This window comes from Lutra lutra, chromosome 1 (genome assembly GCF_902655055.1).
Source record: "Lutra lutra chromosome 1, mLutLut1.2, whole genome shotgun sequence".
NCBI classification, from domain to species: domain Eukaryota; kingdom Metazoa; phylum Chordata; class Mammalia; order Carnivora; family Mustelidae; genus Lutra; species Lutra lutra.
Window position 1 is genome coordinate 160,854,651 of NC_062278.1, and position 27,040 is coordinate 160,881,690.

The window sequence follows — 27,040 nt, forward strand, 5'->3', positions numbered from 1 at the left end:
CCATTCACTTGGCACGTCATTCATACTTCCCAGCTGCATCTCTAGTGGATGAATGTAACCAGTCTGTACGTGGGGATATGCACGTGTGTGTGTGTCTGTGTGTCATACTTCCTAGCTGCATCTCTAGTAGATGAATTTAACCAGTCTGCATGCAGAGATATGCACACATGTGTGTGTCTGTGTGGTCAAAAAGTGCATATCTCCTCAGCTACATTAAGAAGCAGAGTTCTTGAGGACAGACACAGAAAGACAGCTTTGTCTTTCCTTAGCACCAGATTTAGTGTCATATACATGTAAGTTTTATATACTGAGTATAATTTAATTAAGGAATAAAAAATGAGCACTTGCCACTTTGTGTTCTCTAAATAGAACTTAGAAGAGAATGTTATACACAAATATAGTCATAAATTAATACTGGATATAAATTAATCAAAAGAATAATATCCATTTTTTCCTTTTTAAATAAAAAAAGAAGTACCCATTTCCCTTTCTAATAGCTTAATTTATTAATTCCACATTTATGTCAACACTGAAATGCCTACCTACCATGTTTTAGTTACTATTCTAGCTAGTAGTCTGATTTACTCGATAGAAAAGTAGACACCGTCCCTGCTCTTCTGAAGCTGACAGTGCACAGGGAGAAACAGACATTACATAAACACGCCTATCAGGAAATGCCAGGCATATAAGTGGGATAATCACCATGAGGAAGACAATTAAGGCTTCATGAGAGACTAAGAGAAGAGATCCAGAAGAGATGGAGAGATCAGAAAAGGCTGGGAGCCCAGTGACATCTGAGCTGAGACTTAAGGAATAAAAGTATGCTAGCTAGGCCCAAAGAAAGGACTTTGTAAGGGCAAAGGTCCTAAGCCAAAGAGGGGGAAAAAAAGGGAAAAAAAAGCGAGGACTTCTACTTCTGGGCAGGTAAAATAGAAGTACTCTTCACTACTCCTCCTGCTAAGTACAACTAAAAGCCACTGACATTATACATAAAATAAACATAAGAAAACTCTGAAGGGTAGAAAGAAGAAAACAGACTCAGCAGGGACCCCAGGATCCTAAGGAGCAACATGGTGGTGAGTTCCCAGGGATCCCTCTTTCCCTCGTATGTGTCAGACTAAGGGCTGAGGAAGCAGAACCAGAAATGCCAATGGGCACAAACAAAAATCAACCAGAAAAGCCTGCTCTCCACCAGCCAAAGTCCAGCACAGGGGAGGCCTAGCAAGACCAAAATTTTGGACACTCTAGACTAATGTGGCAGAAATCCCAGCGCCCCATCCCATGCACGCAGGCAAATCCCTGGGGGAGCGCCGGCTGCAAGAACAGCCTCAAAGGCCAGGGAGTCACCCAAATTAAGTGAGAAAAGCCAGGCCCTGGCTAGCCGATGCTAAGACATCACCAAACACAAAAGAAAGCAGTGGCAATGGCAATATACGCAACACTGGACTGGCCAGAAATCTAGAGAAAGTGAAGGCAAAATCAAGAGGTGGGCCGTGAACACATCCAGCATTGCTCAGAAGCTGGCAATGGAACACCCAGATTTGGCTTGCGGCAGAGGTCTGCTCAAGTTCGGGGAAGGGATGGTTTTCAGGGTTTCCATTTCCTTGTCTTTCAAGACATATACTGCTCTTGCTCTGGTTCCCACTTTACCAAGAAATCTAATAAACCAATTTCACTTTAACACCAACTGTTACAGTCATTGGGAAAGATGGTAAATTATTGGGAAAGATGGCAAATTTACCTTATGGTAAATTAACTGCCTGGCATTCTGGTCAGTCCTTTGTGAGACTCATTACTTTTAAATGTAAGTCAGCCCCAAAAGCCTAATTAACTCTGGATGTACTGGCAAAGTTAAGAGCCATATCCTCTATCAAGAAGGTATGCCATGAGCCTGGGCAGTTGGCCATCCCCTAAGATACCTGTTTTGATCTCTCACACAGGTGAGAAATCAGCCTTACAAATAGCTCTCCAAAATCCTATTCAACCCTCAAAATTCAAAACAGACCTACTTTTATCTGCTGGAGCCTTCCCTTTCCCTCCTACTCACTGCTGTCTAAAATCATTCTCCAAATGCACTCTGCATATAGCATCTACCATGAACACACATTCCTATTAAATACACAGAAAGAGTAAATACAGCAAAGCACAATCTATTTCTTCAGCCACTAGTAGAAATGTACAAGTTCATTTCTAGTCAGCCTTCAGGCCTGAGGCCACTCTATAATCCTGCTAAATTCTGTTTTAATAAATTTCCACAACTGTTCTATTTTTTAAATATCTAAAAATGAAAGGTCACAATATTCCATACAATAATAATCACTAGCAATAAAAAAATTCCTGCAAATTCTTCCCTTTGCAATTGGTCAGTGCTGAATTTTCAAAATGTTACAGTAAAGCCATATTGAAAAACATGATAAAATGAAAACCTAAAAAGTACACAGACAGGGGCACCTGTGGGGCTCAGTGGGTTAAGACTCTTGCCTTCAGCTAGGGTCATAATCTCAGGGTCCTGGGATCCAGCTGCATTGGGCTCTCTGCTCAGCGGGGAGCCTTCTTCCCCAAACCGCGCACCCCCCCCCCCTGCCGCCTGCCTCTCTGCCTACTTGTGACCTGTCAAATAAATAAATAAAATCTTAAAAAAAAAAAAAGTGCACAGACAGACCACTTGTACTTTGTATGTGAAATTATGAGTCTTCTTACTATATGTTACATTTTGGTGTTTTAGAGTTTCACAATGAATTTCATACCTGTTGCTAATGAGATTTAAATTGTTAATCAAAAAGCATCTCTTACAATTTATTTGCTTAAGAAAGTGGAAATGACAGATCCCTAGAAGAAACTTAAAAAAGTATTAAATCTACAGAATTCTTTTTCAAATAGGATTTATCTACTCAGCACTGGACAGGTCAATACAACGGCTGGAAAGGTCACTTTCCCATCTGCACCATGGAGACTTTCTCATACCTGGGAAACAACCAGAAATGCACAGCCTCAAACCTCATGGCTTTCCATTACCTGACCCAGGAAGACCCAGGAAATGGATGTCACTAAATTGTTAATCATTGACAGCTGGGGACATCACTGCTTTAGATCATCTCTGCTTTAACGGAGGCATCTGATGTGGAGACTATTTAAAACAGGTTTAAATTTTCACTTACCTCCACTGCTACTACAATCAAAATGAGGTCCAATTTTGACTCCGGGAAGAGGGCGTTCACTTGTGGTGACATTCCAATTAGAGCACAGTTAGTCACCACAGATATAACACTCATAGTTTCAAAAGCCAACTAAAAGAAAAAAAAATGTGAAATTAAAAACCACAATGACCTCTTCCATATTTCCTCATCCTTTATATTATCTAAAATCAAAGGGAAAGCCTTTCCCTTGTTCTAAATATTCCAAGTACATTTTAAGCTTTTTCCCTATAATGCTGTGATTTTCTTTAAAATCAGCTTAAAAAAGCCACACTGTTACAAGGTATTTTAGATACTTATGGCTTGAATATCCAAAGCAGTATGTTCTACCTTCCCAACTGGAGGTGGCCAGGGACCTGAAAATTTGGAATACATCCTAGAGGAGTACGCTGTTAAAGTTACTCTACTCATATCTACAGGGAACCTAAAATGGGGCCACCAGAAAAAATGTTTCACTTTCAAAAACAGTCAGGTATGATTTCAAATAGAATTTATTTTGTGACTGCCCTACTTTGACACATCACACACATCTGGTTCAACTATACCTGAGGCACCATAACAGTGATCCTTTTCTAGTGGCATTTACTTGTGGGACTTCAAGGAAAATACAGATGCCCCCACTCAGCTACTTAACAGAGTGATCCAAGGTCCCATGAGGAGTCTCATGGAGCACACTACTGAGTACCGACTGTGGAAATGTTGTGACCACTGCTTGGTCACTCTTTCTTTCCTTTAATGTGTAACACTTGACCACTACTTAATTACTTAACCACCGGGAATGGGAGATAGGCCTGTAGTTATAGGATGAAGAAGTCATGGGGGGCGGGGGCGCCTGAGTGGCTCAGTAGGTTAAGCAACTGCCTTGGGCTCAAGTCATGATCCTGGAGTCTCAGGATCAAGTCCCAAGTCAGGCTCCTTGATAGGCAGCGAGTCTGCTTCTCCCACTGACCTCTCTACTCTCATGCTCTCTCTTTCTCTCTCTCTTTCTCTTTCTCTCAAATAAATGAATAAAATCTTAAAAAAAAAAAAGAATCATGGGGATGAAAGGCACAGCATAGGGAATACAATCAATGGTATTATAGTAGCAATGTATGGTGACAGATGGGAGCTAACTTGCGGTGAGCACAGCATAACATATAGCCTTATCTAATCACTACATTGCACACCTGAAACAAATATAACACTATGTGTCAATTGCATGTTATTTTAAAAAAAAAATCAGAAAAAAGTCCCACTAATTCTTAGAAAAGCAATTACTTTTAGAAATTAAAATTTTTTTAAAAAATTTAAGATTTTATTCATTCATCAGAGAGAGAGAGAGGGCACAAGCAGTGGGAGCAGCAGGCAGAAGGAGAAGCAAGCTCCCCACTGAGCAAGGAGCCCGGGATCAAGACCTGAACCAAAGGCAGACGTTCAACCAAATGAGCCACCAAGGTGTCCCAGAAATTAAAATTTTAAAAGAAGCAAAATGAAACATGATTGGATCCAAACTGAATATTGTTTCATGGAGAATTTCTGCCATCTTTTATTTTAGGAATGCTTGTGTAATCTATTTTTCCAGTATTCTTTACAACAAACCTACTCTGGACTTTGTTTACTTTCTCTTTAAATAAAGCAAAAAGTGAAGAGTCTCCTTGCCCTCATGTATCCCTTCCCTCCCTCACCAGCTCCCGTTCTCCCTACAAAATGATCACTATTATTTTCTTTTGTACCACTCCAGACACTTAATATACAAATATAAACAAACTTGAATGTATATACCCTTAGTGTCAGGTCCCTTGCTTTTGTCACTAAATGTCTTGAAGAATATTCTATGTCAGATCTCAAAGAATGCCTTCATTCTTTGTCACAACTGCTTAAATATTTTATTGCATAGATGTACCAGAACTTATTTTACTATTTCCTTATCGGTGGGCATTAGCTGCTGTTACAAACAATGCTCCAATTAGTTATCATGTAAATACATCATTTAACAAGTGTGGAATTATGATAAATTCCTAAACATGGATTACCTGAGTCAAAGGTACCATGCATTCATAATTTTGATAAATAATGCCAAGCTGCACTCCTGTCAGTAGCATATAAGAGTGCCTGGCTTCCTGCACTTTTAATACATTTATCAAAAAACGTGATTTTTCAAATACAGCGATACTGAGTTATAATTTGTGTGATAAACTGCATTCATTGAAGGTATACACTTTATTGTTTTGATAGTTGTATTTACCTATAAAATCACTACCACAAAATACAGAATATTTCCATTTCCCCTCAAAAGATTCCTCATGACCCTTTGTAATCCAACCTTCTTTTCAAACCTGGCCCCAAACACTAATCTGCTTTTTGTCATTATGAATTAGTTTGTATGCTCTAGAATGTCAAATAATTGAAGTCATATACTGTATGATTTGCATATTTTTTGAAGTACTTCTTCAAATCATTATCCATGTTTTTATTGGCTGAAATGCCTCATTGAGTTTTAAGAGTTCTTAATCTGAATACGAGTCCTCTGGAAGACATATGTTTATGAATATTTTCTCCTATTCTGAGTCCTGTCCTGTTATCTTGTAATTTTAGAAGAAAAAACTTTCCCCCCCTTATCTGGAGACCTAGTTATCTCAATGATATTAATGGATAGTCATTTCCCCTACTGAACTGAGATTTCACCTATACCATATAATGCATTTCTGGACTTTTTATTGTGTTCCACTGGTGTGATTGTCTACTAATGCACCAGTACCGCACTACTTTAATAACTGAAGTTATATAGTAAGTATTAATATGTGGTAAGTGTCCTTATTCTTCTTTAGAATTTTCTTGCTATTCTATTTCATTTATTTTTCCCTGTGAATTTGACAATAAGTTTACCTAGTTAAAAGAAAAACTTTAGGGACGCCTGGGTGGCTCAGTTGGTTAAGCAGCTGCCTTCGGCTCAGGTCATGATCCCAGCGTCCTGGGATCGAGTCCCACATCGGGCTCCTTGCTTGGCAGGGAGCCTGCTTCTCCCTCTGCCTCTGCCTGCCATTCTGTCTGCCTGTGCTCGCTCGCTCTCCTCTCTCTCTGACAAATAAATAAAAAATCTTTAAAAAAAAAAAAAAAGAAAAAAAGAAAAACTTTGACTGGGATACTGGTACATTTGTGAATTAATTTGTAGGTTAATTCATAAATTTGTAAATTAAAGGAGAACTGATCTATTACAAGTACTGAGTCTTCTTTTTATTCCAAGTACTGAGTCAGTTAGCTATTACTACATAACCAACCACCCCAAACTCTGTGACTTCAAACAGCCATTTTTTTTTTTTAACTCCTCATTCTGTGGGTGGACAATTTAGGATGTGCTCATCCAAGCAGTTCTGGTCTCAGATGACTTTGACTGGATATGCTCATATACTTGAGGTCAGCTAGGGACCTCACTGGTAAACTGGAGGTATCACTGGCCTTATTATGCTACTTAGAACTTCTAGTACTATGTTCAGTAAGGGTAGTGAGAATGGATTTCCTTGCATTGTTCCTAATCTTATAAGGAAAGCTTTCAGTCTTTCACCAAGAAGTATGATGTTAGCTTTAGGTTTTTTAAAAATAGATGTTCCTTACCAAGTTAAAGAAATACCCCCATTTCTATTTTTCTGAGTCTTCAAAAATGAATGTTGGATTCTGTCAAATGTTTTATATCTATTGATTGATATAACCATATAGACTATGAATATGGTAGATTATATTGAACCCAGCTGGCATCCCTGGATTAAATCCTACTTGTCATGGTCTATATCTCTTTTTATAGATTGCTGAATTATATTTGATAACAGTTTATTAAGATGTTTTATATATTTATTCATAAGGTATATTGGTTTGTTGTTTTCCTTTTTCATACTCTCTCTGGTTTTCTATCACACTGATACCAGCTCCATAAAGTGAATTGGGAAATACTCCCATGTCCTGTTTCTAGAAGAAATTGTATAAAATCAGTGTTAATTTTTCTTTAAATTAGAATTTGCCAGTAAAATCATTTGGGCCAGGGCATCTCTTTTTTGGCAATTTGTAACTACAGATTCAATTTCCTTACAGTTATGGAGCTACTCAAATTATCTACTTCATATTGGGTGAGTTGTGGTAGTCTGTGTTTTGGAAGAATTGGTCCATTTTATCCAAGTTGTCAAATTTTTATGTATAGGGATGCTTGCGTGGCTCAGTTGGTTAAGTGTCTGCCTTCGGCTCAGGTCATGATCCCAGGGTCCTGGGATTGAGTCCCACACCAGGCTCCTTGCTCAGCGGGAAGCCTGCTTTTCTTCTCCCTCTATTAATGAATAAATAAAATCTTTTTAAAAAAATTATATGTGTAGAGTTGCTTGTAATAGTCCCTTTTATACTTTTGATATCTGAAGGGTCTGTAGTGATATCTCCAGTTTCATTTTTATAATGGTTGTTTCTTCTTTCTTGCTTTAGTCCTGCTGGAGGTCTATCAACTATATTCCTCTTTCCAAAGAATCAACTCTTTAATTTCATTAATCTTCTCTACTATTTTTCTGTTTTTCATTTCATAGACTTGCACTCTATTATTTTCTTCTTTCTGCTTCTGTTGGTTTTGTTTCTTTGTCTCCAGTTTCCTAAGTAGGAGTTTAGATTACTGTTTGAAACATTTCCCTCTTTTCCAATGTATGCATTTAGTGCTACAAATTTCCCTGTCACCACAGCTTTAGCTATGTCTCACCAACTTTGATATGCTGTCTTTTCGTTTTCAGTGTCTTCTGAGTTCACTTGACACTTTCTTTTGACCCCATGATTATTTACGGAATGTGTCATTTAGTCTTCAAGTGCTTAGCGATTTCCCTGTTATCGTTCTGTTATTGATTTCTAGTTTGATTCTACTGTAGTTGGAGACATACTATATATGATTTCAATTTCTAAAGTTTGTTTCCCCAGTTCGAATGTTCTGTAAGGACTTGAAATGTGTGCCCTACTATTGTTGAGCAGAGTGCTCTGTAACACGGATTAGATTCTGTTATCTAATGACGGTGGTGGTGCTGAGTTCTTCCATACCCTTGCTGACTCTCTAGCTCTTGTTCTGTCAACTGTTGAGAGAGGAATGTTGACGTCTCCAACTATCACTGTGGATTTATCTATTTCTCCTTTTAGTTCTATAAATTTTGGGTTCACATAATTTTAAAACTTTGTTGTTCAGGGCATATACATTAAGATTGCTATGTCTTCTTGGTAATTTTACCCTTTTATCATCATAGAATGCTCCTCTCTGTTAATTTCTTTTTGTTCTGAAGTCTAATTTATCTGATACTAATATAACCACTCTTGCTTTCTTCTGATTAATACTTCTATACATGGGTTTTTTTTTCTTTGTCCTTTTACCTTTACCCTGCTTATAGCATTATGTTTGAACTCAATTTCTTACAGACAGCATATAGTTGGGTTATGTGTTTTAATCCACTCTGCCAATATCAGTCTTTAACTGGTATCTTTAGACCTTTTACAGTTGATATAATTATTGATATCTTAGGACTTTAGTTTGCTGTTTCTCTGTTTTCCATTTGTTCCTTCTGTTTTTTCATTTCTGTGTTTTACTTGTCATGCCTTATTGTGGGTTATTTGAACATGTTTTAGAACCACATTTTGATTTATCTGTTTTGAATGTATCTTTTTTGTAGCTTTGTAATGGTTGCTCTAGGTATTACATTACATACATATATGGTTATATAGATATGCTTTATATATTACATACATTTCATATTATGTTGTGTGTGCGTCTGTGTAGATCTTCCTTGATTGAAGAGTTATATCCCAAAAAACCCACTGTAAGTTTAAAATATTGTAAGACAAAAATGCATTTAATATACCTAACTTACCAAATTATCGTAATTTAACCTAGTTTACCTTAAATGTACTCAGAACACTTAGATTAGCCTATGGTTCAGCAAAATCATCTAACACAAAGCTTACTTTATAATAAAGTGTTGAATATCTCATGTAACTTGTTAAACACTGTATTGAAAGTAAAAAACATAATGGTTGTAGGTACAGACGGTTCTAGGTGTATCGGCTGTTGACCCTTATGACTATAAACAGCTTGCTGCCCAGAGTCATGAGAGAAGATCCTATTGCATACCACTGGCTTAGGAAAAGATCCAAATTAAAGATTTGAGGTATGGTTTCTATTGAATACGTATTGTTTTCACACTGTTGTAAAGTCAAAAAATCATAATTTGAACTATTATAAGTTGGGGACCGTCTATATATAATCAGTCTACTTATGTCGTCATTTACTAGTTTGAGTGATATAAAGAAACCTCACCTCCTTTTACCATTCTGTATAGTATCTAATATTTTCTCCACATATATTTAGAATCATCAGATAGTGTTATAATTTCTATTTCAATTGTCATATATAACTTTAGAGACTCAAGACAGAAAAAGCCTAATATGTTTACTTGTATTTTTGCTTACCATGGTTTTTCTTCCTAATGCTCCCAGGTCCCTTCTTTTAACATTTCCTTAAGTTTAGAGAGCTTCTTTTAGCTATTCTTTTAGGATAGGTCTTCTGGCAACAAATTCTCTTAGTTTTCCTTCATCTAAGAGTGTCTTGATCTTCTTTTAAATCCTGAAGGATATTTTCTCTGAATATAGGATTCTGTATTAATGGTACTTTTCTTTAAGTGCTTAAAAGATACTACACCACTTGGCTCCGGCCTCCATGGTTTCTGATGAAAAACTGGCTGTCATTCTAATTGTCTTCCCCTATAGTAGGTAACAAGTCACTTCTCTCCTCGTGCTTTCAAGTGTTTCTTTGTCTTTAGCTTTCATGTGTTTAGTTTCAATGTGTTTGGCACAGACTTTTGGGGCTTATTCTATTTGCGATTCAATCAGTTTCTTGAATCTGTAGTTTTAGTTCTCTTGCCAAATCAAAAAGTTTTGGCCATTATTACTTCAAATATTTTTTAGCCCCTCCTTTCTCCTTTCCTTCTGGAACACCAAGAGCAGGAATGTTAGATTTTCTGTTAGAGCCATGCAGGTCTCTGAGGTTGTATTTACTTTGGCTATTTTTTGTCTGCTATTCAGACTGAATCATTTCTATAGCATTGTTTTCCAGTTTCTGATCTTTACTTCTTCCATTCTGCTCCTGCACTCATCCACTGAGTTTTTTATTTTTTTTTAAGATTTTATTTATTTATTTGACAGACAGAGATCACAAGTAGGCAGAGAGGCAGGCAGAGAGAGGGGAAGGGAAGCAGGCTTCCTGACAAGCAGAGAGCCTGATGCGGGGTTCGATCCCAGGACCCCGGGATCATGACCTGAGCCGAAGGCAGAGGCTTTAACCCACTGAGCCACCCAGGCGCCCCTGAGTTTTTTATTTTAATTATATTTTCCACTTCTAAAATATCTATTTGCCTCTCCTTCATATCTTCTATTTCTTTGCTGAGATATTCTATTTTTCCATCTGTTTAAGGTGTATTCATTTTATCAAGGCTGCTTTAGAATTTTTGTATGATATTTCTAACATCTGATATCTTGATTGTGGCATCTACTGACTACATCACTTTTTTGGGGGGGTAACATCCTGGTTCTTGGTATGATGATTTTTTAATAGAACCCTGGACATTTTGGGTGTTATAAGATTCTACATTTTATTTAAAACTTGTTTTAGTTGGTTCCTCTGACATCACTCTAGCAGGGAAAGAAGTAACATCTTGTTAGGTTGCCCATTTGGACACCACTGACACCCTAAGTGGGGGATGGGATCCTTATTATCACTGGACAGGGATCAGAGTTCTGGCTTCCCACTAACCTCCCCACTGATCTCTCTTTTGCTTGGAGGGGTACAAATGGCTCATGTGCACTCCCATATGGCCTCTGCTGTGCTGGGTGGTGGTGAAATGTCTGACTCTTCATTAGGCTTTATCTGAGATCACTGCAGCAGAAACTAGAGAGGGAACCTCATTATTCCTGGGTAAGTGTGGAAGTCCAGGCTCCCCACATGATCTGCATTGACACTGCAGTGGGAGGGCCTCTTTATCACCTAGTGGGTAAAATCCCAGCTGGCTACTTTCCTAGAAAACTATTAGAATTTTACCTCTGAAAGGGGTCATAAAAATTATAATTTACCTCCCTGCCCCATCCCTAATTTTAAAAACAAGAAAAGCAAGGTCCAGAAGAAGTTAATAACTATGTGAAGTCACACAGCTAGTTTGTGGTCAAAAAAATTAATAAATAAAAATAAACAGGATAACATCCAGTTTTTCCAAATCTTTCCTGAGCACTTTTATTTTAATATAAGGCCCCATTTTGCTAATTTTTTCCCCCAAAGGAATAATTTTTTACCTGCCATACACCAATTAATTACCTGCCATACACCAATATTGGCTGAAGGTTCTGAGAATGGCCGTTTGAGGACTCTGCACATTTTTAAGGCATCTGAATTAACTTCAGTGAAGTTATTTAACACAGCAAAGGCAGCTGCTAATGGGTAAACGCAGGAGAAAAGGCTCACATAACCGAACTGAAGGAATAATTCCAAGTAATCATCAAAGGTACCCTGAAAATGTAAACCACAAGAAAAAAAAGGCATTGTTTTAATATCATGTAACAGGAACAACGTTTAGCAATACTACCCAAGACACTGGCCTCCAACCAAAAAAAATCTCAGAATTCCTCTCAATTTCTTCTTCTCAACAATAGATTTTACATAAATTCAAAAGCAATTTTATATTTAAGTTCCTGAAAGAATGAAAAAATGATTTAGCTACTCATTTCATTGTGCCAAATCACTGAATTATTACATAATAACAGCAAAGCTAAAGATGTTTGCTCTTGATCAACTGAAAAGAAATGATTCAACATCACCATTAGAAATCTTATTAAGGAGGGCACATATTGCTTGGAGCACTGGGTGTGGTACATAAACAATGAATCTTGGACACTGAAAAATTAAATTAAATAAAAAAAAAAAAATCTTGCATGACTGCCCCCTCGCACCATGGGTACCCCAGAATCTCAGTCCCTGACCTTCTAATAAAAAACTGAGGTGGTGATGATGTGGGAAACAAAGGCAAAAGAAAAATTATTAAATTTCCTCACTACTTACAGCCCATTGACAAGTCCTTAAAACAAGCAGAGTGACCTTCCTCTAAGAACTAAGCTGCCTCAACATTAATACTTTGCTAAGGGCAAAAGGCAAAGTCAGGCCCAAACCCCCAGGATGCTGTAAAGTCTACTTTAACATAAAAATTCCTTTGGAAACTTCCTTTATCTCACCACTCCCCGCCACCCCCACCAAGATACATGTTGGCAATCATCCTCCAAGCATAAGATCCAAGTATATATATCTGAAGGGTCTAATGACTGAAGGCTTACTAAACAATAATGAATGGCCTTTTCTTAACAAGAGCTAGCCCCCTCAGGATCCTGAAAACCTTGTTTCCAAAATACATAGAAGGCTTATGCTATCCTTAACCCCCTTCCAACTTGAAAGTTTATAATGGGTCACTCCTCATCCCCTCAGTGCAGCTCTTTCTGCCCAGGGATCTTATCCCCATGCTTTAATAAAACCACCTTTTTGCACTAAAGACACCTCAAAAATTCTTTCTTGGCTGTTGCCTTTGAAACTAATGTCTTTCCTATATCAGTGATGTCAGTGAAAATGGAAGAGTAAGGACCTCCAGAAGTTTGCCCCTCCATGAGAATAGAAAAGATGGCAAAATGTGTCAGAATCAACTTTTCGGGTACTCTGGAAATTAACCAAAGGCTTGTAGCAATACTGGCTGCATACAGTCATGACAAACATCTCAATCTTCTGGCATCTTAAGTTATTCTAGTCTCATCTCCTACTCCCCAGCTCTGTAGGAACATTGAAAACAAACAAACAAACCAAAAACAGCATGCACTCCCAGGACCAGAGGGAGCAAGGTGGGCCTGGAGATCTTTGAAAGCCTCATTCCCAAAGGGAAATTATTATCTGACCTGGTTAGTAGGACCCTAGAAAACCTCACTCGAAAGGCTCATCTTTATTCAACTTCACCAAATCTCGTTGAGTGCTAAAGGCTTTTCCCTGGGTATGTCAGTTGAATTTTTAAACATCAGTCTGCCTGAGGTAATGGATAGCAGTTGGGGCAAACAAGAGACTAGCCAGGGAGCTCAAAAGGGCAAGCTGAGGAGACATTCACAGGGGGTTGAAAAGCTCCACCATTTTCCTGGAAATCTAGACAACCAGGCACATGCCTAGGATCATGCATAATCTCAGGAAAGATCTTAGAAGTCTCTAAGATCTCACCTCTGCATAAGCAGGAAGGGAATGTTAAGGCACAATTTTAAACTTCCTGGTTTTGTGCTGAAAGCATTCCCCACCACAAAAAGAGAGACCTAAAGACATGTGATGAAGGACAGAAAAATGTTCACCTTTAGCCCAGTAGGTTGATCTATGGTCTGCATAAGTTTGATAAGGATCAAATTAAGTGCTTGTTGCTACATTCTTAAAGGATCTCAAGACTACCTGTACATCTCACTGATAGTTAATCTCGGTCAAACTGATTGATAAGCACAAGAAAAATCTTGCAAAAGTAATGTCACGACTAGAATTTGAAGAAACATTTACGATTTAACACTCCCTACGTATCCCTTCCCTCTTGAGTATTAAGCATATAACCATCAGATTCATAAAGCAAAAGTGCAACTCCTTCTGCCCAAAGGTCCTGTTCCTGTGGACAGAAAGCAATTCTTTCTTGACCGTTCACTTGCAGCCCCACATCAACATCTACATAACACTGAACTCAACAACAGAATACTCATTCTTCCCAAGTACACATGAAACATTCTTCAGGATAGAGGAGATGTTAGATCGTAAAACAATTCTCAACAAATCTGAAAGGCTTACAAATCATACAAAGTACTCTTTGACCACAATGGAATGAAAGTAGAAATCAATAACAGAGGGAAATTTGGGAAATTCACACATTGTATGGATATTAAGCAACATACTCCTAAAAAACAGAAAATCAAAGAAGAAATCACGAGAAAAATTAGAAAATACTTTGAGGTGAATGAAAATTAAGATACTATATCAAAACTTATAGGATGCTGTAAAAACAGAGCTCAGATAGAAGTTCATGGGTATAAATGCTTTCATTTAAAAAAAAAAAAGGCAGATCTCAAAACAACTAAAATTTTCACCTTATGAATCTAGTAAAAGAACAGTAAACTAAATCCAGAGCAAGCAAAAGGAAATACATAAACACAAAAAATTTGATAGATATATATAATTTATATAATATATATATATATATTTTAAGATTTTGTTTATTTGTCAGAGAGAGAGAGTGAGAGAGCACAAGCAGAGGGAGTAATAGGCAGAGGGAGAAGCAGGTTCTTCACTGAGTAACGAGGCTGATGTGGGACTCGATTCCAGGACCCTGGAATCATGATCTGAGCCAAAGGCAGATGTGTAACCAACTGAGCCACCCAGAGATCCCTAAATATACATCTTTATATAACTATATATAATAATCTCAATGGATACAGAAAAAAAAACCCAAAATCTGATACCCTTTCATGATAAAAACACTCAACAAATTATAATCATAGAGAATTTTCTCAAACTGATAAACAACATCTATGAATCCCCACTGCTAACGTCATACTTAATGGTGAAAAATTAAAAGCTTCCCAACTAAGATCAGGAACAAGACAAGAATGTCTGCTCTTAACTCTGCTATTCAACACTGTCCTTAGGGTTCTGACCAGAACAATAAGGCAAGGAAAGAAATAAGAGCCATCCAGAACAAGAAAAAACGTAGAACTATTTCTATTTGCCCAGGACATATTACATACCAAAAAACCCTAAGGAACCCCCCCCAAAAGATCATTAGATCTAATTATAAGCAATCTAATAATAAACTTCAGTACAGTTGCAGGATATAAGATCAACATACAAAAATCAAAGGTACTTCTAGAAACCAGCAATGAACAACCTCAAAACAAAATTTTTTAAAAATTCATTTACAATAGTACCAAAAAGAATAAAACACTTAGTAATACATTTAACAGAATGCAAGATTTGTACACTGAAAACCGCAAATCGTTGTTGAAAGAAATTAAAGACTTAAATAAACAGAAAGACATTCCATGTTTACAGATTAGAAAACTTAATATTAAGATGGAAATACTCCCCAAATTGATGAATAGAGTCAATGCAATCAAACTTCCAACTGCATTTTTAAAAGAAATGGACAAGCTAATCCTAAAATCATAAGGAACTGCAAGGAACCCAGAATTGCCAAAACAATCTTGAAAAAGAACAAAGTTAGAGAAATCACATTTCCTGATTTGAAAACCTACTACTAAGCTACAGTAATCAGGACAGTGTAGTACTGGCATAAGGATAGACATGTAGAGGAATAGCACTGAGAGTCCAGAAACAAATCCATGTATCTATAGACTTACAATTTTCAACAAATGTGTGAAGATCATTCAATGAAGAAAAAAAAATGATTTTTTTTAAACAAATGGTGGTAGGACAGCTGGATATCCACATGCAAAAGAATGAATCTGGGGCGCCTGGGTGGCTCAGTGGGTTAAGCCGCTGCCTTCGGCTCAGGTCATGATCTCAGGGTCCTGGGATCGAGGCCCGCATCGGGCTCTCTGCTCGGCAGGGAGCCTGCTTCCCTCTCTCTCTCTCTCTGCCTGCCTCTCCATCTACTTGTGATCTCTCTCTGTCAAATAAATAAATAAAATCTTTAAAAAAAAAAAAAAAAAGAATGAATCTGGACTTCTTCCTCATACTACCTACAAAAATTAATTCCAAATGGATCAGACCTAAATGTAAAAGCTAAGTCTATAAAATTCTTAGCAGAAAATATAGAAGTAAGTAAATCTTTCTGTGTTTAGATAAGGCAATGGTTTCTTAGAGATAACAGCAAAAGAATAAGCAACAAAAAAGAGAGAAATCTGACTCCATCAAAATTAAAAACTTTTATGCATCAAAGGACATTCAAAAAAATAAGCTAACCCAAAGAATAGTAAGATATATTTGCAAATAATATAGCTGATAGGAAATTTATATTCAGGGGCATCTGGGTGGCTCAGTCAGTTAAGCAGCCAACTCTTGATTTCAGCTCAGGTCATGATCTCAGGGTGATGAGACTGAGCCCTGATCAGGTTCTGTGCTAGGTAGGAAGCCTGCTTAAGATTCTCTCACTCCCAGATATTTGCAAATGACAGTACAGACAAAAGGTTGATATCCAGGATCTATAAAGAACTCCTCAAACTCAACACACACAAAACAGACAACCATATGAAAAATGGGCAGAAGATATGAACAGACACTTCTCCAATGAAGACATACAAATGGCTATCAGACACATGAAAAAATGTTCATCATCACTAGCCATCAGGGAGATTCAAATTAAAACCACATTGAGATACCACCTTACACCAGTTAGAATGACCAAAATTAGCAAGACAGGAAATAACATGTGTTGGAGGGGATGTGGAGAAAGGGGAACCCTCTTACACTGTTGGTGGGAATGCAAGTTGGTGCAGCCACTTTGGAGAACAGTGTGGAGATTCCTCAAGAAATTAAAAATAGAGCTTCCCTATGACCCTGCCATTGCGCTACTGGGTATTTACCCCAAAGATACAGATGTAGTGAAAAGAAGGGCCATCTATACCCCAATGTTTATAGCAGCAATGGCCACGGTTGCCAAACTGTGGAAAGAACCAAGATGCCCCTCAACGGACAAATGGATAAGGAAGATGTGGTCCATAGACGCTATGGAGTATTATGCTTCCACCAGAAAGGATGAATACCCAACTTTTGTAGCCACATGGACGGAACTGGAAGAGATTATGCTGAGTGAAATAAGTCAAGCAGAGAGAGTCAATTATCATATGGTTTCACTTATTTGTGGAGCATAACAAATAGAATGGAGGATAAGGGGAATTAGAGAGGAGAAGGGAGTTGAGGGAAATTGGAAGGGGAGGTGAACCATGAGAGACTATGGACTCTGAAAAACAATCTGAGGGTTTTGAAGGGGCGGGGGGTGGGAGGTTGGAGGAACCAGGTGGTGGGTATTGGAGAGGGCACAGATTGCATGGAGCACTGGGTGTGGTGCAAAAACAATGAATACTGTTACGCTGAAAATAAATTTAAAAAATTAAAAAAAAAAAAAAAGATTCTCTCTCTCCCACCATCTCTGCCCCTCTCTCCACCCCTCTGACACTCTCTCTTTAAAAAAAAAAAAAAGAAAGAAATTTATATTCAGAATATATGAAGAATTTTTGCAATAAAATAATAAAAAGACACATAATCCAATGAAAAATGGGCAAAGAATATGAATATGTACTTCCCCAAAGAAGAGACACAATGGTCAAAAAGCACATGAAAAGACGATCAGTATCTTTAGGGATTAAGAAAATGCAAATGAGAGGTGCCTGGGTGGCTCAGTGGGTTAAAGCCTCTGTCTTCTGTTCAGGTCATAATCCCAGGGTCCTGGGATTGAGCCCCACACTGGGCTTTCTGCTCAGCAAGGAACCCGCTTCCCTTCCTCTCTCTCTGCCTACTTGTGATCTCTGTCTGTGAAATAAATAAATAAAATCTTAAGAAAGAAAGAAAGAAAGAACGAAAACGCAAATCAAACCCACAATGAAATACCATTTTACATGTATTAGGTGTGGCTATCATTAAAATAGGGGAGGGACGCCTGGGTGGCTCAGTTGGTTGTGTCTGACTCTTGGTCTTGTTAAGGTCATGATCTCAAGGTCATGAGATCAAGTCCCAAGTCTGGCTCTGTGCTCAGCGTGGGGTCTACTTGAGATTCTCTCTCTCTCCTCCTCTGGCCCTCCCCCCACTTGTGCACATGCTGTCTCTCTCATAAATAAATCTTACATAACAAGTGTTGATAGAGATGTAGAAAAAAGTGGACTGGCAGGGATGTAAAATGGTACCACTGCCTCTGAAAATAGTCTGGCAGTTCCTCAAAAAGTGAAACAGAGAGTGAACATATGACCTAGCCAATGGTAACATATGTTCATAAGAAACATACGTTCATATAAAAGCTTGCACACAAATGTTCATATCAGCATTATTTCTAACAGCCAAAAAGTGGAAACAATCCAAATGTCTATCAACTGATGAATGAATATATAAAATGTAGTATATTCATACAAGGGAATATTATCCAACCATAGAAAGGAATGAAGTATGGATATATGCTATCTCATGGATGAACCCTGAAGGTACTATGCTTAGTGAAAGAAACTAGACACAAAAGCCACATACTGGAGGATTCCATGTACATGACATGCATATAGCAGGCAAATCCACAGACACAGAATGCACACTGGTGGTTGCCAGACACTGGGATAGGGACTGACAGCTTAATGGGTGTCGGATTTCTTTCAGGGATGAGGAAACATTCTGGACTTAGTGGTCATTGTTGTAAAACCTTGTGAATTCACTAAAAATCATTATATTGTACTGATTCAAAATGGTGAATTTTATGGCATGTGAATTAGATCCCAATTTTTTAAAAAGTAAAGAAAAAAAAAAGCTGGTAGTAACAAGGGACCTCCTGAGAGTCACTACATCAGAATCAGCAGTTATACCCAAGAGGCCAACGAGGAAATCCACAGCAGAAAGTGGGGAAACCATAGAAGCAGGAAGAAATCTTTCTCAAACTATGTTTAAAAACCTTGCTAATAGGTTTTAATAGGTTTAGTCTAAAGGAAGAAAGGGGCAACAATCATTATATGCCCTCAGCCTGGTGGGGGAGAAACATAAACATCAGTATGAGTTAAGTTATTTAGTTACTTAATAATTGGACAAAGGAGCCTTCACCGAAGTGGGATGCCTGGGCATTGGTGACTGTCACTTGCCACCTGAGTGACATTACAACTCTCCAGGACCCAGTGACATGCTACTCAAACTCCTCACTCCTCACTAGAGGCCTACTCACAACACATTTATTCTGACCCAGAGAAGCCAAGCAGTGCTCTACGCCATGCAGTGACTGAGTGACAGACCCAGCCCTCCCTAAGGCCAGGCTTGCCTACTTCCAGCACCCTCAGGCCTCCTCATGACCATCCAAGTGCACAGGCTACAACAACTTCAGCTTAGTAAAAATACTTGTCACAATATTTTAAGGCAATTATTAAGCATTAATATTCTATACTATATAGAATAAAATATATATTGCTTTAAAATATTGTGACAAGTATTTTTATATGTATATATTCTATATATATTCTCTATAATATGTTCTACATATATTCTCTATATTATAAAATATAAATATGTATAAATATATACTAGAGATAGTATATATACATATATACTATATATTCTATATATTATTATGTATTTACATAATATATAGAATTATATATAATATAGGCATTATATAATAGAATATGTAATTATATAGAATTATATAGAACATATAATTATATAGAATATATCTAGAATATATAGAGATCATATATAGAATATATAATTATAGGGGTGCCTGGGTGGCTCAGTGGATGAATAAGCCTCTGCTTTCGGTTTAGGTCATGATCTCAAGGTCCTGGGATCGAGCCCCGCAACAGGCTCAGCAGAAAGGCTGCTTCCCCCTCTCTTCCTGCCTGCCTCTCTGCCTACTTGTGATCCTTCTCTCTCTGTAAAATAAATAAATAAAATCTTTTAAAAAAGAATATGTAATTATATAAATATATAAATAAATTATGTAAATTTGATAAATTACATAAAAATATATAAGTATATATTTTAATATATTATTAAATATTCTATATTATATTCTATATTATATAGAATAATTCTAAAATGAATTATTATAATTATTATTATGGTATCTCAGAGCCCATCTTTCACCAAGACATGTATATTAGGCTCAGTAGCTGAGCTTAGTGTAGGTCAGATTCCACTCATAGTCAGTTTCTTTTCTTGTTTTGTATTTCACTAAAATAGAAAATACCCAGACATAAGTACTGGGAATGGCAGAAAGTGCTTCCTCCAGATGTTCTGGGTATGTGGACGAAGCAGGAACCCAGGGATTCTGAGTTAGTCTCTGGCTATTTTCAGGGCTCATGGGTGCCTCCGGAGCTGGGTGAGGCGGGGGGCGGAGGGTGAGGCAGAGAGAGGCAGGGAGTTGGCGCTCAGCTGGGGATTCAGTGGTGAGTAGTTTCTAAACCACTCTTTGGTTGCATTTGCTTCTATGTATTTCCTTATGCTGTGTTGCAGCATATAGATGTGGTTTTAAAATATACCGACTGATATAGCATCAATTCATTTCTCTGAAAAGTGTAGAAATCAAGAGTTAGGAAAGAGTGAAAATCTTAGCTATTAAGCCATTTTTACCACAATTCAGTCTTAAGAAATCCTGATAGCCTCCATTCGGCTGAATGTTTTAGCTCCGACAGTACAAGGCTGGGCCTCTGCAGAGATGTATAGACAAATCCACCTGGATGTGCCACTAGGCAGCCTCCAGAAGGCATGCCCAAGTCTTCTTGGCATTTTAGCATACAGCACCCAGGGAGTCCCTACCCCACACAGCAGCACACCATGCGTTCTGTTTCTATCTTACACACCAAGTGAGTGTCGTATGCATGTGTTAACACTTTATCAGTACTCTTAACGCTACTGAGCACTCTTAAGCCAGTAAATTTAGCACATCAGGGACATACTCCAACAGCAAGAAGGAAAAAAAATGCAAATTCAACAAATAACTGCATACATAAACAAAAATACATTAACTAAGAAACACTCTACCCTATTAGCTGCAAGTTAGCAAGGACCAACCAAGACAAACTTACAAAATTTTAAAAACAAAGAAGTCATTAACAATACTTGCTATGAAATTATAACTACTTTTACACATCTATTTATTAAATGAATGAAAAAAGGTTTCAGGTTTCAGGTGATCCATCCCACTGGCTCCTCAAACCAGCCCAACACCATGTCTGAGAGTTCCCTATGTTGAGTACAGGACAAAGAAAAAGTATACTGAGGGCAGCAAACAGCACACAGACATCAAGGCTGGCCATTCTTCTCCTAAAACTGTTCCTTATTCCATATTATATTGAATGCCTGCTAAGAGCTACCATGATAAATAACATGGGTACCCTGCTCTCAGCGATCGAGAAAGGAAAACTATTAAGTGACACAAAATCCTAAATAAAATACTGACATATTCAATATGACAATATGTATTTAAAAATACTTACCAAGTGGAATTAATCATTTAAGTGTAACATGGTATTCCATTAGGAAATTTATTATTGTAAATGAAAATATTAAAAAATGAAAACACTTTATTTAATATGATAATCTCAAAAGAAGAAATAAATGAAGAATTTGATAAAATTTAACATCCTTCACAATACAAACTCTTAGTAAATAGGGGAAAAGAACCATTTCTCAACTGATAAAAAGTTATCTACCAGAAACATGTGACATGACACTCAATGATGAGGGGAAAAAAAAATCAGGAAGAGAAAGATTCCTGTTGTAACTAATTCTGTCCAAATTATACTGAACATATTAGTCAACCCAATAGACAATAACTATCAAGATGAAGGAAGAAAGAAAACAGTCATTATTTATTTACAGTTGAAATATCTGTCTACATGAAAATCCAAGAAAGTTGATTGGAAATAATGGCAGGATTCAGCAAGGTTGCTGGATAAAACATACAAAAATCAACAGCATTCCCATGTACTAGCAACAACCAATTAAAAATTATTTTTTAAGGGTGCCAATAAAAGGAAACAGGAAAGTCTCAAAGTATCTAGCAGTAGATTCATTACAAAGTGAAAAACTGCCTCTACAATCTGCTTATCATCAGGTCAATCAAGGGATAGAACAAGGTGGCCCCACATGGGGGGCAACCTGACATCATGCCCCCGATGGGGTATAATAATGGTACCTTCGGTAACTGCTAAGCTTGAATCTTACGAGGAAACAAGAGGACCAACTGGCTGCGCCAAAGCCAATGCCTTGAAAAACAAAAAAGGCAGGGAAATTATCCTAGATTTACAGTTTTCAAGCTTTTTGGTCTTTGAAGCTCTAAACTCTTAAAAATGACTGAGGACAAGGCAAAGGAAACAAAAGCAAAAATGAACTTTTGGGACTTCATCAAGATAAAAAGCTTCTGCACAGCAAAGGAAACAGTCAACAAAACAAAGAGGCAACCCACAGAAGGGGAGAAGATATTCATTAATGACACTATAGACAAAAAGCTGATATCCAAGATCTATAAAGAACTCCTCAAACTCAACACTCAAAAATCAGATAATCACATCAAAAAATGGGCAGAAGACATGAACAGACACTTCTCCAAAGAAGACATACAAATGGCTAACAGACACATGAAAAAATGTTCCATCATCATTAGCCATCAGGGAGATACAAATCAAAACCACACAGATACCACCTTACACTGGTTAGAATGGCCAAAATCAACAAGACAGTAAACAAAAAGTATTGGAGAGGATGTGGAGAAATGGGAACCCTCTCACACTGTTGGTGGGAATGCGAGTTGGTGCAGCCACTTTGGGAAACTGTGTGGAGATTCCTTAAGAAATGAAAAATAGAGCTACCCTATGACCCTGCAATTGCAGTACTGGGTATTTACCCCAAAGATACAGATGTAGTGAAAAGAAGGGCCATATGTACCCTGATGTTCATAGCGGCAAAGTCCACAAATGCCAAACTGTGAGGAGTCATCTTGGCCTTCAACAGACGATGGATAAAGATGATGTGGTCCATATATACAATGGAGTATTATGCCTCCATCAGAAAGGATGAATATCCAACTTTTGTATCAACATGGATGGGACTGGAAGATATTATGCTGAGTGAAATAAGTCAAGCAGAGAGAGTCAATTATCATATGGTTTCACTTGCTTGTGAAGCATAAGGAATAACATGGAGGACATTAGGAGAAGGAAAGGAAAAGTGAAATGGGGGAAATCAGAGGAGGAGATAAAGCATGAGAGACTGTGGACTTTGAGAAACAAACTAAGGGTTTTTGGAGGGGAGGGGGTAGAGGGATGGGTAAGCCTGTGGTGGGTATTAAGAAGGGCATGTAGTGCATGGAGCCCTGGGTGTGGTGCATAAACAATGAATCTTGGAATACTGAAAAAATAAACTTAAATTAAAAAAAAAAAATGACTGAGGACACCAAAGGCCTTTTGTTTGTAGGAGTTCTACCTAATGATGTTTACCATATTTGAAATTAAAACTCAAAACTGTAAAAAAAAAAAAAAAAAGTCTCATTGATTATGTAAATAAAAACATTAACAACAATAAAATACTGCTTGAAAAGTAAGTACATTTTCTAAGACAAAAACGTTCAGCGTAAAGAGTAACACTTGTTTATGTTTTTAACAAATTTCTTAATGTCTGTCTTACTAGAATGCAGCTCATTTACTGTGCAGCAATATGCTGCTCTAACTGGAGTACTCACCGTGCAAATTCATACTCATGCAGCTATGCAGGTGGGTGGGAACTGGCTATTCACAGGTGAGCGGGAGTGGGGAGTGGTGCACAGTGCAGACCGAGGTGCGACTCAGCCTTAGCCCTATGGCTGACAGCAGGGTCAGAAGACCCTAGCAGATTACCCCTGGTGGGGACATTATGGAGGTTTTCTTTTTCCTTAATTTTTACTCTGTCCTGCATTATCCAAGTTTCCCATAGTGCATAATAAGTATTACTTTTACAATGTTTTTTGTGTTTCAGTTGGATTGTTTTTTTTCCCCAAAACCTGGTAATATTATTTTAGATTCTCATGTAGCAGTCAGGATGAGCTTTACAGAAAACACAGTTCTAAGTTCACTGATGTCAGTGAGGAGAAAAGAGGGGAAGGATCAGTGCATGGGAAATAATGACCTAGATCAAATGTGACCAAAAAGCATGTCCCCTCTCTCCCAACATATGGAGAGAGTTGAAATAACATATATTGGATTGTCACTCCAGTGGAGAGAGGTAGAGGGGGACATATAGGAGAGGAGGAGGGCGAAATGTATCAGATCACACAGGGTCCTGCAACCAAGCCGAGGAGTAGTACTACCAACCCCAGTGTTCACGCACAGACCCAGGACTGCAAGAGAAACCAGCGCTCTCCTTCCTTTACTTCATATCAGAGAGCCTGTGTTCAATGACAGGAAGACCGAACTGGAAAAGCAGAGTCTTTAATTTTGTTCCTGATTTAGTGGCCAAGTGATTAAGAAGATAGAACTTCATTTGCCTTTTATTAACATGGGAAAAGCCATGCTTATCTTACCTTCCTTCAGAAAGTATTATCAGATGTCATCAAGTGCCAAAAAAAGGAAGGTCTAAGATTCTGGCAGGGTCTAAGATTCTACAATTCTTAGATGAATTAAAATTGCTGGGGCAAGAGGCACATTGTTTGAATTATGGTGTATCATTCACTGAGCCAGGAGAAAAGGAGAAGAAACTGGTCTAGAGAAGAGTGTGAATTTGATTTGGAATACTTCAGTGGATGATGTTGTTTGCCCAAATAATTTGGAGGAAAAAGAGATGGAAGCAGATTCTAACTGATTACAGGAAGAGAAGTAGGGAAGTAGAGATGATAATAATATAGAGAATTATTTCAAGAAACTGTGAGGAGCAGGAAAGACAGGACACAAACAGGAGAAGTGTGAGGGTTTGCTTGGTTTGGGACAGGGGGCTGCTGACAGGTGGGGCAGGGAGAAGGGGAAATGGGAGATGTGGGAGCTCCAGGTGAGCCCTGGGAAAAAAAGGTATGTAAAAATGAAAGGAGATGCAGAGGCGACAGAATAAAGAGCTTGGGGGGGGAAAGACTGCTGGTTGTCTTCCATAAAAGAGTGGAAGGACGAAAAATATATATAGTCAGAAATACCAGTCCCCAGAACAAGCAAGGAAAGGATTCGGACACAGTGTGAATTAGACAGTCTTTAGGCCACAGTAAGCTAGCCCTTAACCAATTCAGGCAAGATGGCAACCCACTGTGCAAATGTGTTCCTTTAACTTGTCCTGAGTGCACATGCCTCTGTGTTGTGTGTGTGCATGTGTACACACACTCCTATGTTTTCTCTGACACTTCATGAATAAGCATAAATCGTGTTATACTGGTCAAGTGTGCTATAAATTTATACTCTAAATCACACTCTCTCCCAAAGAGAGCAGTGACAGAAAATGCTAGTGTGTATACATGTATTTTCATCACAGGCATATTACCACTCAAAAATTAGAAAAACAGCTGCATAGGTGAGAAATGGAACAGAAAGCAAGGTGGTAAGCCGGAGCCTGGCCAACAGTGGCAGCTAGATCTGCATCTGTGGGGCAGGGGACAAAGGCACCCCACTCCAGTGCCACATAACTGGAAAAGCCATGCTTATCTTACCTTCCTTCATAAAGGTATTATCAGATGTCATGAAGTGCCAAAAAGGTAAGGCCATTTGCACAAAACCAGGAGCTAGGACAGTGTTCCACTGTCCCTGAAAGGGAGCTGAAAAAAGCCAGTTGCTGCTCTGGAACTACAGCTTGGGTCAACATCGTGCTACCTACCTACTGGCTCTCCAAAATCTCCAAGTTCATCATAAGGTGGCAGCTCTGGGCTACAAATGCCCGGGTCTGGACTAAGGACTTAACAGCTCATGGGACAGTTGTGAAAACAAGGCAGGGAAAAGTGGGCAGAGAGAGAATATACTCCTCCTTGAGATGAACGTATCAACTAAAACTCGCATGCACATCAGAAAGAGAGGCACGTGAGCCAACAAGCCCACAAGACGATTCACCAAGATGGAAGACAAGACTAAGAGAGTTTGCCAGTAATGGACCCTCCCTGATGAACCACTGCAGGGTCTGTCTCCCTCAAGAGAGTCCCAAGCTGAGAAGGAGGTGTAGGATACAAAAACAGTGACCTGGGGCAGACGGGGCCCAACACCCCTTGCCCATGAATGTATGGACGGGTCTCAGGAGCTAGATGCTTCACTGTTACAAGCGGCCGCACTGCCAGCAGATCCCCAGTGAATTCAGACATTCTCTGTCATATTTACCATGCCATTAAGTAATTTAAGCTAGAAATGAATCTGCAGATAGGCCCTCCAGCTCAGCAGCAGGCTTCAGTCTCCTCTGGGCATCGGCAGCACCCTGAGCCAGCCAGTGCTGCCTCTCCACAGCCTTCTCATCCCGCCCAGGCTCCAGCATCTTTGCAGCAATGGCCCTCAAGCCTCTGCAGAGCGGCGACAGAAACGGCCAAACTCCCTCTGCGGCTGGTAGGCATACGTTCAGATGGAATACAGCAACATTTCAATGCCCAGTTCCAGCTTTTTTTAAGCTTTAGCATAGCCCTTGGTGAGGACACTGGCAGGAAAGTGGCCACATCTGAGACAGTGAGCGTATACACATTTGTTGTGCTCAGTGTATGACTGTCATTCCCTTTGAGTCAATGGTTAATTCATCAATATTCAAACTTACCAAGTAGGTTCCCATTTCTTTTTCTAGGACAACTTGTTCATATAATGTAGCATCAATGTCAGCTTTTAAGGCCTGCACCTTCCTCTTCACCTGCACATGGTGCTTCTTTTGGAGCCAGTAAGGAAGAAGAGATTCCATAATTTGATTAAGGATCTGGGAGGTAATAAGGAGAGTGGCCAAGCTCTAAAAAGAAACACACAAATGGAATTTAACAATGTAACTTGTATGGAATCTGTATAATCATGCAGTAAATAAAAATGGAATCTTCAACAAATAGTACACTATTAATAAAAACTAGGATTGAAAAAGCTAGGTGCTAGAATAATGTTTCCAATTTACTGTTTTTTTCAGTTAAGACATACTAAAATACAAAAAAGTTGTAATATAAATAAGA

General features: G+C 38.4%; 1 protein-coding gene across 5 annotated transcripts in view; it reads right to left on the bottom strand.

The window, feature by feature from the left end:
* Nucleotides 1–27,040, bottom strand: part of ANO10 (anoctamin 10) — a 236,493-nt gene that overhangs the window by 161,866 nt on the left and 47,587 nt on the right. For all 5 annotated transcript variants that reach the window (XM_047742195.1, XM_047742204.1, XM_047742185.1 and 2 more), the window contains exons 9-11: nt 26,647–26,829; nt 11,539–11,730; nt 3,159–3,287 (exon numbers count right to left, since the gene is read on the bottom strand). In XM_047742195.1, coding sequence (XP_047598151.1) covers nt 3,159–3,287; nt 11,539–11,730; nt 26,647–26,829 — 504 coding nt within the window. The remainder of the gene's footprint in view (nt 1–3,158; nt 3,288–11,538; nt 11,731–26,646; nt 26,830–27,040) is intronic.